The following is a 14,090-nucleotide window of genomic DNA, read 5'->3' as shown; positions in this document are numbered from 1 at the left end:
TTATCAGAGTATAAAGCACTGTGCTGACGACATCTCAGTTCGCCACAAGCAGCGCGCGCTTTGAAAATAAAGTAGAATTTTTGAAGAAAATTACTTGTTTTTTATCATAAAACAAATAAAGAAGCCTTGACTGTGCTCTGTTCTGTTGTAAAGCACTTAGGAAGCGGCTAGAGCACTCAAGAAGTAGGGAGAAACACTCGCCTATCGGCTCGTGTTTCCCCCTACACTTCTTTCGTGCTCTAGCCGTTTCCTGCGTGCTTTACAACAGAACAGAGCACAGTCAAGGCTTCTTTATTTGTTAAGCAATGAGGGTTATATGTTGCGTGATCTGAAAAGGATTCACTTATCGTTTCGCAGCGTACCATTTGTCAAAAAGGAAATTTTTATCTAAACGGTAACTGTAATAAGTTACATCGATTCAGATCTCACGACAAGTTACGCGCCATTCTCTGCGCCGGTTGAGTCTCGCAAGCTAATTGTAGGTCACTTTTGGCTGTCTATCGCCAAAATTCCTGTACTTAGTGTGGCTGCATGCAGTCCCAATTACTGCTGCTGTAGGGCTGTCTCATAAAGGCAGCCTCAGAATAAATACTCTTGGATGTGCCGAATAAAGCAATGCGGCACACCTAAAGGCTATGTGATGTATTTGCATTTCATGGAGTATCGTCAGGTGAAAACGGGCTTCGGTACTAAATCAATCCAAAATGCACAACCTCAGGCATGTGATCTTTGACGTTTGTTTAGATCCATACTACCTTTTAGAGCATCTTTTTTTCATCAAAACCTTTCCGTCTTCAAGGATATAAACGTAAGGGTCATATAAGCCGCCGGGAGGGACGGGGATAAATTGTGGAGGCACTTTTATGTTCAGCCGGACTTAAAATGGTATGATGGTTAAGAAATAATTTGAGATGGATTTAACGTGGCTCACACCAGTTTCAGCCTTTTAAAGATACTGTACTGCTAAAAGTATTGACTTAACAACAACATTGTTTCCTACAAGGGCAGTGTTATGATTGGAGCATATGAAACATGAATTATTGCTTTACAAGATAAGATCATTATTGTTACGTAATTGCTACCAAAGAAGCAAGAAATCCCTCCAAAACTACCCTATATTTTACCTTTAGTTGCATGTATCTCTAAAACGAACTCGGTGATCCCCATTTTTCATTGCTGATTAGCTGGCCGCGGTAAAACGATCTGCAGAGTTTAAAATCTTTGGAGAAGATGTAGCGCCACCTTAACTGCTCATACTTTTCAAGGTGGCTCTGAATCCACTGGACCCGGAGCCCATGAGTAGGAGCTTGCCTCTCTCATACACGCCCTTATGAGTCAACCTTTGCCCGTGACTTTTTATTTTTACAACGCCACGAGTTCCTCCTGCTCTGCACACACTGTTTTAAAAGGCCAATCAGAATAAAGTCATTGTCTGACGAAGACAAATAAAGCAGCAACACTGCAAATTGGTGCAAATTTATGTAAATACGAGTCTCCTGCTCAAGGGTTCGTTCTAAAAATAGAAAGATACGCGCAAAGGTTGACTCAAATCTACTGCATATGGAGGCTCCTACTAACGGGCTCCTGGTAATAGGTAGTGATAATGAACGCATTGTGTTAAGCAATAAGGGTGTTTCATATGGTAACACGACATTGCTGTTATGTGATACAGTGTTGCTTTTAATAGTACAATCTCTTGAAAGTGTTTAAACTACTTTGAGCAGCTTTATTCACTTTACAGGGGTTAAAAATGGGGTGAGAGATACAAGCAACTAAAAACGAAATATTGGGTGTTTTTGGATGACTGTCGTGTTGCTATGGTGACGTATTGCGTCATGATAATGAACGCATCGTGTTACTGAAGCAATAAGGGCGTTTCATATGATAATATGACATTGCTGTTATGTGATACAGTGTTGTGGAGGCAATTCTTCTAATAGTACATTCTCTTGAAAGTGTTGAAACTGCTTTGAGCCACCTTAAGCTCCGTCGCTATTGAGGTGTGTTTTGGGAAATTTCGTCCCGAGTTTTTTAAAGAATACTGCATGTTAATTTCAGATAGCATGGAGCTAAAATAGATCCTACTCACTTCTTCATTTCGTTTATTCTTTGTAGATCATGTGACAATACTTAAGAGAGAATTTTCTGCCGTAACAAATCTATATATTTAAAGTGCGGGTTTTTGCTAAAATTGAGAGAAGTGATCCTCGCACTTTAAGTCCACCTAAACCAAAAAATATCTTATTCTCTTAAAAAGTTACGCGTAGTTCTGGGAGCATTCTGGTGCCAATTTTTTTCCGACTGCCTAAATACTAGATTTTCTGTGCCCCTTTAAAACTTCCGTTTCAGGAAATCACGACCGCGCAAAAGAGGTCTGGGAAGAGCGATGGTAGTGACGTCAGATTGAGAGCCCACAGGATACAAGCTTCACCAAACTCGTTCCCAGGGGACCCTGGGAACGAGGTGGAAGCTTTATTTGCTTTCCCCTTGATAGAGAAGTTCTTTTAATGTAACGTTAAAAATGTCTTGCCCCTCGTCAGATTCTGACGTCGCTGGTCATTTTTCCGAAGACTCGAAAATGGATTACGATATAGAAATGGAAGACGATGGTCATGATTTATCCCCATCGAGATCATATAGCCTCGAGCGATGAAGATATCATCGCCTTTGATGACGACCCAAAGGCTGACAAGGAATGGACTGCCAATTACTAAAAAGGAAAAACAAGCTGACAAAGCACTAGAAAGACAACTGAAGGCCGATAAATTTGAGGGAAACGTTGAAGTGGCTTATATAGCGGAATACTTGCGTATTCTGCATGGTGATCTCTGTGCGCACCTACCGAGACTGCTTTCGTTGATTGTATGTTTCTTGTTTGGCTGTTACTTCTTGCATCGACAGTTCATCATGATTTGTTCCTTTTATTCATTCGTTGACTTCTGTATTGTGTAGGTGCAAGTGTGGAAATTGTCACACTGTCGATTTTCTTCAAAACATTAGCGAGTACTATTGCTGTAGGCTGTTTAGAGTCTTGTGAAAGTGACCTTGTTCTTCAAAATGTTGGCCAGGCGTTAAATTGTCCTGTGTGATTCAACATCCCACGATTTGAACCCGTTTGCCTTCAGAAATGGAGTCTTAAGTTAACAGCCGGAAAATGAGGCAAAGCAAGAGGCAAGCAAATGTATCAACAAACAGGGGACGAAGCAAGGTGAGCAAGGTGAGTGGTGAATTTTTTTTTTTTTGGGCTAAGATATGGTTTACAAATAGAGTACATGTTCTGTACTGCTGGTGTATTTGATTAAATATCTGATTTTATCTTTGCTTCTACTGCCATTTCTCTTATAACTTGAGCCTTCTGCCATGAAAATCGTTTAATTAAACGCATTTCATATTTGTGTTGTCACGTTTGATCAAAAGCGGTCTAAACTGGTCGAGTGAAGTCCTCTGTTTTGAAATGCTTCGAGCACTGTGACAAACTGAACCAATCTTCTTCGACGTTCATGGCTTCATGGCCATTGTCGTCGAAATCTGGTATCATGAAATGAATCCCTGTACCTTCTTTTAAATTTCTGGTATTGTTGCATTCTGCTGCTACGCATGTAAACTGCAGTCAAAAAATCCACATTGAACATGTCAAATGTTTAGAAAACTCTGGCTTTTACGTCACAACAGCAGCTAGACCCATATCTCTTTTGTTTCGGTAGCTAGTGCGGCCAACAGAGCAGTATATGGGCCAACACGTCGGAGTTTTACTGCAAATTTTACGTATTGAACAGACCATCAAATATCGAGATTTAAACCAAATCAAAAAATCGTTTGCGTCAAAATGCCCCGAAAGTCACGCTACTATATATATTTTATGAGAATCTTCAATGGTGAAGCGGAAAGAAGGGTTCCGATCCTGGTTCCGATAAAACAGAAGCTCCGGGTTCGAATCTAATCCACGGATATGATTTTTTAATTTCCTTATTTTCTGTGCTACCACAAATCCTGGGACACAGTGTCCTAAATTGACGATAACAGTAAGTTATATTCAAAGCTAATTACGAATTAAGGATAATCGTTAATTTGGAGAAGAGATCGTGTTGGAAGTAGTTAATAGGCCTTTTTCGATATATTAAAAGAAAGGAGAGGTTTAATAGAGGACAAAAATGTTAAGCGAGAGAATCGGCTGGCATGAAAACACGCCCAACGACAAAGGAAAATGGATGATATGCAAATATTTTTCACATTCCTTTGTATCGTAATATGATCTGCTGTGTGTTCGGAATCAAATGTGTAATGGAATAAGACCAGTCTGAGCATCGTGTTTTGGGAGGCGGATGGGTCATAACATTATTGCGGTGTTTACTTGTGAAATGAAAGTTCACACAAGTAGAATTTTTATTCCAATACGAACTAGTGAACTTACTACGGCGTTTGTATGTAAACACTTTCTCTTTCCTGCCCCTATATATTCCTAATTTTTTTACAGTGAAAACTGAGCATCATGCATCATCGAGACTGAAGCCCCGCGCAAATGAAAGGCTTCAAGGTCCTTCAACATTTGCTTCAACATCAGTTCGATTTTGTTGAAGAGCGAAGTTGAAACCTTTCGCCTAAAGACAACTGTTGACGCTGTTGTGCCGCATTACAATCAAAGAAATTATTTTAATCCCCTGAATTGCTGTTAAAGGCGATAGCTCGTTTTGACTCAAAAAAAAAGTGGACTCGTGTAGATCGTCCGATATAACGACATTTGAGGCGCGTTTACACGACAGAGGAAAAATGGCACGGGTCCGATAAATAGTGGAACCGTTCCACTTTTTCTCGGACCCGTGCCATTTTTCCTCTGTCGTGTAAACGAACATCAAATTGGTGATGATCTGCCTGTCGACCTCTCTCTGTTGAGCTCTGTTGTGTACTTCGTCAACGGCGAAGAAAGTTATATAACTCGAAATCACCCGCTTCAAGTTCTCTTTTCGCTTTACTTCACTTAGTAAAACTTTTCTAGCCAGTTGACCCATCTGTTCTAAACGTTTACGTTCATTTCAGTCATAAACCCGACCAATAAATCCCGATGCAACAGTGATTTGTTAATTTGGTAGCTGTATTTAACTTGGTAATATTGTGTTGACTTGAATTTATCACGGTCAATTTTCATTGTAAATACAACTCTTACCACTCAGCCTATCTTTATTCGTCGTCAGATTCTATTCATCCATTCCCATTATGTCATCAACTCCCGGCATACTGATTTTGCTGTTTTTTTGTGTTGTTACAATCATGCCAATAGAGCCCTTTCGTGTTACAAAATTTACCTCTGCTGTTCCTGTTTCAGTGCTGCTTTTGGAATCCCCAAACGGTCAGTGTAAAACGCAGACTGCAAAAGCCCAAACCCATTATAAATGCTAACAGTTAAGCCTAAATATTGTTTTAGGCCTAATTAGGCCTTAAGGTTAGCATTTCTAAGGGATTTGGGCTTTTTCAACAGAACTTTACGTTATAACCTCAGTCTGCATTTTACCCCTGGTCTGCAGTCTGCAGTCTGCGTTTTACACTCACCGAATCCCCAAACCTCAAATCACACACCATAGCACGAGAAGAACCACTAACTCAGTGAGTACACTCAAAGGCCACCTTTCCCATACAAAACTGCTACAAAGGGAAGGGGAATAAAAAGACCCCAAAAAATCTGTTTTGATATTTATAGCCATTATTGCTTTCATACTGTAGATGAATGTAAATAAAACGTAGTAAAGTTTTGTATTGCTAATATACTTTTGAGAGGAAGACAGCGACGCTAACGAAAGCGTAACTTGAAAAATGAATCAACATTTTCTGACGCTATCGTAAACCTGTTTGCCGTCTATATCCCGTATTGTTCGAGTATCGCAATATCGGCAAAAATTCTCCAAGTGTATTGTATTGAAAGAATTCGTTATTGAAGTAAATATGGAGAATGAAGGATTGCTTGGAAGTATGTTCACGTTGTCGTCAAAACTTCATCGATTGAATGTGGTTACATTTATTCCTATTTTACTTTATTAGGGACTTCAACATCTACGACGGCAACGAACTGAAAACGTCACCTCAAAATATAAACTTTGCGCTTTCGTTAAGTGTTCCGCGATTATTCTGTCTCGTTCATGTCATGAGGCGAAGTATCCTAAAACTCAATTGGAAACCAACGTTTCCTCACGTTATTGTCAAAACCTCAAATTTGGTGATTCAGTATGTCGCAAAGTACTGGCAGAAATACGTGATAATGAAACAATGCCGACTACGTTTATTTTTCTCTTTTAACCAAATGATATACGTTGTGTTCTTTTTGCCCTGGCCTTCGTCGTTTCTTAAACTCTGCTTTACTTTCTTGTTTTCCAGAGGACGGAAAAGAAATGTATTGAGAAATATATGCTGCAACTGCAGCACGCCTTTTTGCGGCATTAAAACCTAGTTTAGGACGAGTCGCTGTTTCCGTTGCATCCTCGTCCTTGCCAAAGCTCTTTGTTATGGACAAATGAGACATAAGTACATCATTTACGACATGTTCGCGTACGTTTCATCTTATTCAAACTGACAACCCTTCATGCTAAAGGTTAAGGACGGATTTTCATCGCATTGTACAGACCAAACTTCATGCGGCATGTCAACTTTTCCAGTTCTTCAACAAATGACCCAATTGTTTCCATTTCAACAACCAGAGCATTTTAATTCTAACACTGAATTCACTTGGCTTACAGAAAGATCCTTGGGGAGCGAAGACATTAAATCGCCGAAAGCTTATTAAATGTGTCACTCTAGCTTTTCTGTATTCTTTGGTTCAAGAGAAAGGTACAGACAATTATAGGTAAGAACGCCGCTCTAAGAACTGTAATATGTCAACAATGTATGCGCACGATCGGCGCTCTCTGTTGCACAGACCGTCGTCAATTAAGTCAGAGGAAGAATGTTATTTTTACAGTATCTTACATGGACAATTGTAAATTTATTGTCAGATGCTCGCGACCTCCACATAACCTAAAATTTGCTCAGTTCACGGCGTCGTCGTCAGGCCGAGAACGGCAATCGGCATGGGAACGCGCTTCCAAACTTGATGATGAAGCACTGTCATTTCCTGCTGTTAGATTTCATAACCTTTTGCTAGTCTTTCAGAAAAGCCAACCGAGCAAAGTTACTTTGAAACCACGTGCATTTATCATCATCCTAGAAATATTTATATGCAAATCTGTCTGAGCAGTCCAACTGTTCATGGGGAATATTTCAGGGTTGCGGTCCCATTAAAGGCAAAGCTTGTTTTCCTTGGCTATCGCTTAGAGTTTCTCAGTCACAAAAATATTGTTATTCCACTTGGATGTAGATTGATTGTGTACGCCAGGTGTAAATAATTTTCCATCCGTTGACTGACATATTGACATGTACGCACGTGGCTCTTTGTTCAGTCAAAAGCATCTCAGTTGTAAACGCGAAAAAGTTCAAGCTTGTATCTTTGTGAAGCTCTCTGCAGAATCAATAAAACTTCTTTCTTGTGATTCACCTAAGGTATATTTATTTCGTTTCTCCAACTTGATACTCCACTTGTACCGAAGGCAGTGATCAAAGACGACCATTTCGTCAGCTATGAAGTACTCGCGAGTGAAAACCCCTTGTGGTGGCTTGCGTTTCCTTGTTGTGTTAATGATATGCTTTACCATTTTCGTCCACATCTCAGCCATGGATGATAAGCGTCCAAATAATCACGATGTCCATGCAACTGGACAAAAGACTGAGTCATCGCTGTTTCGCGAACGCAGAGGAATTAAGAAAAACACCACTCAAAACCCACAAGACTTTGCAAAACGACTAAAAAGCCTTGAAGAGAGGTTTGTCATCGATAATCCATAGCGGGTGACCCTCCCAATACAAGAGACTGACTCACTGAGAAATCTTTTCCTTTTTTTCTTCATTTGTTTATTGTCTCCAATGTTGTATTTGTTGTATTTTTCGCTTAGGGAGATCCATGCTGATATTAAGTGCTTCGTCGATTCCGGCTTGGCCACTAAAATTATTTGATCACATTTCTATATAATCCTTCATGTATTAGGACTGAGTTTACATTTTTATAGTTTTCGGAAATAAAATTCAGGCTCGGGATTTATCGAAGACTGAACTTTTTCCAGAAACTTGACATGTCTGTTCCCACAACAGCAGTACTGAATAATTATAAGATAACTTAAGATGTTGCCAGTTAACTTAATTCCAAAGGAAATATTGCTGTAGCTTCTTTTTTGTGCGTGTGTGTGAAATGTTCAGTAGGCTGAGTGAATATGTCTATCGATACTTGCACAGAGAGATTGGTTTTTTTTTTTCATGAACATCAAATATATTTTACCAATTAAGTGATTTTCCTCGCAAACTAGAGAAACTAGTTTTGAAAACTTCAATAGCTTGAAGGTATTTATCCAAACGCTGAGGCAATGTAAGCAAGTTGAAAACATCAAAGATTCGAAGGAAAGAATCATGTTATTTCCGCCACTCCATGCAGGATATCATGTAAAATGTCAGCTGAAATAAAACCAAAAAGAGAAACATGTGTGCAGGGCTTGTTCCAATCAGAACTACGCAATCAAACGTTTGTATACTCAGTCTCTTGAAATCTCTTCAACATTGCAATCTGTTGCAATGTTGACATTTAACACAACACGGACAGTTATATGCGGGTTGAAAGCTCTTGCCCTAAAATATAATTATGCTTTTACCTGTTTATCTTTCAACACTTTACTTATAGCTCAGAAATGACCATCTGATCGCAATCAACAATTCTGATAAATATCAACACTTTCATTTTATTTTTTGTAGATTTGATGCACTGATGCGGTTCCCCTATCTGGGATCAAGTGGGGATTCTTACAATTCACTTGTAGCCTACCTTTTGGGTTGGTATCAAACCCACCCTTGATTATAAGAGAATGACATTCAAAAGAAAAGTCATTCAGTGATAAAAGTTTTTTCTCAGTTTTCATTTATTGGAGGCAAAACAGAATCAGTAAACTCTTCCGTGATTTGCAAAGTTCATGCCAGTACAAGAGCGCAACAAAATTCTGGCATAAAAACGTTATTTTGTTCAGGTTATTCACTGAATTGTTTTGTACCATTTTCAATCTCAAAGGAAAGCATACCCAAAACAGTGGAAAGGAAAAGATGGGACCCCCTGGACCCCCTGGTCCACCAGGGAAACCAGGATTGGCTGGTATCCCTGGTTCGGATGGAAAAACAGGTCTCAAAGGTAAACGAAGATCTACACTGCTCAGAAACTTCACTTCATAGAGCTGTCATAGATTTCGCTATCTTCGAATTAATTCTGCCGGCCCAAAACCTCTGAAACTGTGAAGAAAGCACCCCTTTTGTGATGAATAAAACCATGCTGGCAATTGTACATCAACTGAAGTTAATGTACAGGAGAAGGAGGTGTTTACAACGAAATTTGTGGCCGTTTCTGAGAGAAGGAGCCGAAACTAGGCAAAACGTTAATCTATAGGTTAAAATCAACTTCAATTCTTTCCATCAGTACTCAAAAAAAAAAAAGAAAAAATAAAATTAGTCTCATCTGACAAATGGAGTCTGCAGTGAACAGAGGAAAAATTTTATCTTTTGGACTCCACCACAGTTTAAAGCTTTGAAATTGTAGCAGCAAAATAGCATGGTAGAGCCCCTTTAAAAAGATAAAAAAGTTAAAACTGGTCCAAACTGAGGATGATTTGATTCAACCAATCGCCAAACAGAAGTGTTTAAACGTCTTTCATCGGACCATTTCCAAACTAAATACAGTATAACTACCTAACAGAAAATTTTAAAACCAAAACCAATGAAAGTAATATATTACTTTGGCCAATCAAAAAGGAGGGAAACATGCCTTATTTCTTTGATTATTTCGACAACATAATCAGGCGTGTGTGAAAATTATACAACTGTCTGACATAGTGAATACCTTGTAAATGTTGCTCCAATAAGCAACGAAATGTCGTTTCTACCTTTTGCCCATCCTTTATGCTAAAAATTAGTTTCACACCGAGTTCAACATCTTCCCCGTCTTCCCTTTCGTTTCTGACCATGGAAAACTGCTCCCTTGCAACTTTTCCCATCAGCACACAACAAATGATGATGACACATGCGAGTGTACCTCTTTTCACCACAGGGGAACCAGGAAAGCCTAGCACAAACACACCGTTACCAGGCCCTCCTGGTCCTAAAGGACAACAAGGAGCCCAGGGACCTCAAGGAGCCAAAGGAGAAAAAGGACAAAACGGAACTGGACAGTCTGGGGTGAAGTATGTTCGGTGGGGAAGGACCACATGTCCCAGTGATGCTCAGATTGTTTATAAAGGTATAAAACTCACTGAACAAGGCAATTGAACGCTTCCTATCACCAGGCATTCCGTGAAAAAGGCTTATTTTATCAGTTGAAAATAGCAGCTGGCCCAAGCAATTACACTTACTTTGCTTCATGTTTTGGTGCTTGTGATAAAATTCTTGAAGTCTCAAAATTTGCTTTCTTTATAAGTATAATAAGAAGTCACAGGGGTCGTGGGAAGTAGAAAACGAATTACGCAAAAGGAACACGAATCAAAAGGAAATACTGATCTCGCTAAAAATAGACTGAATGAAAACATAGAATGGCAAAAATGGCCAAAAGCCACAACATTGAGAATTCTTTTAGAGGCGTAATTTAGTTAGGAATTAGTTCTTGTTTTTTCCTCTCTGAGCAAGCTAAAGGCGTTTTACATACCGTTTCCACGTTTTAGGGATAATTGGGGGTGAATGGTACCACCACTTCGGTGGCGGAGCCAACTACCTTTGTCTTCCTCACAATCCAAAGTACGACAAGTACAAAGATGGTCACCAGGAGGCAGGATACATTTACGGCACTGAGTATGACGTCAGTCAATACAACGGAGACCCTTTTAAGAGAAATCTGCATGATCATGACGCCCCCTGTGTTGTCTGCTTTGTGCAGTCACGTGGTTCAATGCTGATGATGCCCGCCAGGAATGACTGTCCATCTGGATGGACCGAGGAGTATCATGGGTATCTGATGACTGCATATCATGGTCACAAACATTCAAGTGATTTCATCTGTGTCGATGGTGATGCAGAATACGTTCCTGGTAGCCATGCTAACAAAAATGGTGCCTTGCTGTTTGCTGTGGAAGGCGTTTGTGGTTCACTTCCCTGTCTTCCATATGTCAGCGGTCGAGAGTTGACATGCGCCGTCTGCACCAAGTAAAGAAAAAAGAAAGCGTGAACAGTAGTTGATTTGCATTAGAACTAAACAGAAACTAAATGAAATACCATTGGCTAGCAAGCCAGAGAGCAAATGTAGAGTAAGGGTGTAAAACAATAAACTTGTTGATCTTAATGAGTCTTGTGTTACACGATTATGTTCAATTCGATCCACTAATCAGCACCCTACAGCCGCACGTCTTGGAACAAGCGCCCCCTTCGATTGGCACCGAATATATTAAACATTTTTAGATGTACTCAAGTCTTCTTACAACACAGTAGAAAAACTTAAACTGACTTATCTCCCGCAGCAATTCTTTTTCCATTAATTAATTGAAAGTTCTCCGACAAATCAAAATTAATCCGAGGTTGACTCCAATGGAACCAAAATACGCCGACATTTCTAATTGAATTTCTCCAGATATAGCGCCTCAAAAGCCATTACCAGAAATTTAAGACAAAATGGCGGACGCCCAGACTCGACCCAGACCTTCCGCTCTCTAAGAATGGCCGCCGATCGTTATAGAGAAATGTATGGAGAAAATTGAAGAAGTGGAAATTTCAGATCTAAAGTGGCATACACGACATTTGCCGACCTCTAAGTGTAAAGTGTACGTACCATATCATTATTTACGGTAGTTTTGGTCTTTCGAAAGTTCGCCAACGCGCCGCAAACAACAGATTTTACGAACGGCTGTTACAGTTCCTTGAGCTCTCTAATTCTTTCAAAAAAGCTCAGAGGTGCCTAACTTCCCTCCACATTTTAGAACATTTCGTTGATGTGAATCCTTGGTCCCGACCTCTCTAATCGTCGATCGATGTTCAAATTTTAAAACGTGATAAAAATCAGCCTTTATCCGTTCCCCAAATTGCCGCAAAAGAGAAGAGCTCTGGGGTCGAGATTGCGAGGGAAGGTGTTTATTTCCTTTCTAATCATAAAAATTACAATTTTCTCGATTGTGATTCTTTTAAAAAAACTCAGATTTACCACTAATTTGAATGCCAAGTTGCTATCGGACAGTTCAATAAGCCAATCACATTCAAAGTTGCAGTTTAAATCATTCAATCACAACTTTGGTTTCAATCACCATAGAAACAGTGTACAGGCTCATGGCGCAGAATGGCCGGACATCATTGATATGCAGGAGTTAAAATATTATTAGCATAATAGCACCGCTTGAAATTTAATGACTGGTGGTTGAAATTTAGAAAGAAATGGTGTCATAAGTGTCCGAACCCCTCTCCTCAAGCTCAATTTAAGGAGCGTATCTGGTCACAAATTTCAACTTGTAAGTTGCAAAAAAACGAGACGTTCATAAAGCAAAAGAAACCTAGAGAAACTATTGGAAATTTGATTTAGTATTCGAAGGATTTTTGAGAAAGTTTATATGGGAATTTAAAAATGTCGTATGCGCATAGATAAATTTTCGTTTCTTGCTCATGTTTGGTAATTTAGTAAATGCAAATACTGAGTCAGAATGGTTTGGAATAGGGCGATTTGCTTGGAAATTTTGACTTATTGTGATTGCCCCGAGCTAATGAGCCATTTTTCTTATAAATATGCATTTTTTTCATATATCCGCGTCATTGAAGCTTGCCTTAGCGCCGCCCCCTGAGTTCCCTTGAGGGTAAGGGTGCACCTTCCAGTTTACTCGTTTTTAATGCAATCTCTCACGAACACTCACGATCGCCGCCGATGGTAGAAGGGGCGTTTAATTACACGACATCAACTTTTTACAAGGTTTCCTTTGAAGAAATGCTTTAGCAATTTGAAGGTGTAACTGATTTCTCCCTATTTAGAGCGACTTAACTTAAAACGACTGCTTTATATGGAAGCAATGAGAGTTATTTGTTGCGTGATCTGAAAAGGATGCACTTATCGTTTCGCAGCGTACCATTTGTCAAATGTGGAAATTTTTATCTAAACGGTAACTGTAATAAGTTACATCGATTCAGATCTCACCACGATCAAGACAGCGAAGACAGAGTTGCACGTCACTTAGTTCAAGTTACGCGCCATTCTCCGCGCCAGTTGAGTCTCGCAAGCTAATTGTAGGTCACTTTTGGCTGTCTATCGCCATAGTTCTTGTACTTAGTGTGGCTGCATGCAGTCCCAATTACTGCTGCTGTAGGGCTGTCTAGTCATAAAGGCAGCCCCAGAATAAATACTCTTGGATGTGCCGAATAAAGCAATGCGGCACACCTAAAGGCTATGTGATGTATTTGCATTTCATGGAGTATCGTCAGGTGAAAACGGGCTTCGGTGCTAAATCAATCCAAAATGCACAACCTCAGGCATGTGATCTTTGATGTTTGTTTAAGATCCATACTATCTTTTAGAGCATCTTTTCTTCGTCAAAACCTTTCCGTCTTCAAGGATATAAACGTAAGGGTCATATAAGCCGCCGGGAGGAAGGGGGGTAAATTGTGGCGGGACTTTTATGTTCAGCCGGACTTAAAATGATATGATGGTTAAGAAATAATTTGAGATGGATTTAACGTGGCTCACACCAGTTTCAGCCTTTTAAAGATACTGTACTGCTAAAAGTATTGACTTAACAACAACATTGTTTCCTATAACGGCAGTGTTATGATTGGAGCATATGAAACATTAATTATTGCTTTACAAGATAAGATCATTATTGTTACGTAATTGCTACCAAAGAAGCAAGAAATCCCTCCAAAACTACCCTATATTTTACCTTTAGTTGCATGTATCTCTAAAACGAACTCGGTGACCCCCATTTTTCATTGCTGATTAGCTGGCCGTGGTAAAACGATCTGCAGAGTTTAAATTCTTTGGAGAAGATGTAGAGCCACCTTAACTGCTCATACTTTTTAAGGTGGCTCTG

The 14,090-nt window shown here is 39.6% G+C and overlaps 1 protein-coding gene across 2 annotated transcripts; it reads left to right on the top strand.

Moving 5' to 3' along the window:
• Nucleotides 1–3,173: 3,173 nt before the first annotated feature.
• LOC138027717 (short-chain collagen C4-like) lies at nucleotides 3,174–11,371 on the top strand. Of its 2 annotated transcripts, none has more exons than XM_068875320.1 (5): nucleotides 3,174–3,208; nucleotides 8,818–8,894; nucleotides 9,128–9,244; nucleotides 10,154–10,342; nucleotides 10,761–11,371. In XM_068875320.1, exons 1-5 carry the CDS (start codon nucleotides 3,180–3,182, stop codon nucleotides 11,240–11,242), a joined length of 894 nt encoding a protein of 297 aa, XP_068731421.1. In that variant the 5' UTR covers nucleotides 3,174–3,179; the 3' UTR covers nucleotides 11,243–11,371. The 2 variants fall into 2 exon arrangements, with proteins under 2 accessions (XP_068731421.1, XP_068731420.1); XM_068875319.1 differs by lacking the exon at nucleotides 3,174–3,208 and adding an exon at nucleotides 7,485–7,841.
• Nucleotides 11,372–14,090: the final 2,719 nt, after the last annotated feature.

The sequence above is a fragment of the Montipora capricornis genome, chromosome 12 (genome assembly GCF_036669925.1).
Source record: "Montipora capricornis isolate CH-2021 chromosome 12, ASM3666992v2, whole genome shotgun sequence".
Lineage (NCBI taxonomy): Eukaryota > Metazoa > Cnidaria > Anthozoa > Scleractinia > Acroporidae > Montipora > Montipora capricornis.
The sequence above is the reverse complement of the archived record's forward strand: the minus strand, read 5'-3'. Positions and strand labels throughout refer to the sequence as shown.

Bases quoted from the DNA above. Each gene is read 5' to 3' on its own strand.
- LOC138027717 (XM_068875319.1), top strand. From the start codon at position 7,600: ATGAAGTACTCGCGAGTGAAAACCCCTTGTGGTGGCTTGCGTTTCCTT. The intron at 8,895-9,127 runs GTTGGTATCAAA...TCAATCTCAAAG, and splicing joins ACTTGTAGCCTACCTTTTGG to GAAAGCATACCCAAAACAGT. The intron at 10,343-10,760 runs GTATAAAACTCA...TCCACGTTTTAG, and splicing joins TGCTCAGATTGTTTATAAAG to GGATAATTGGGGGTGAATGG.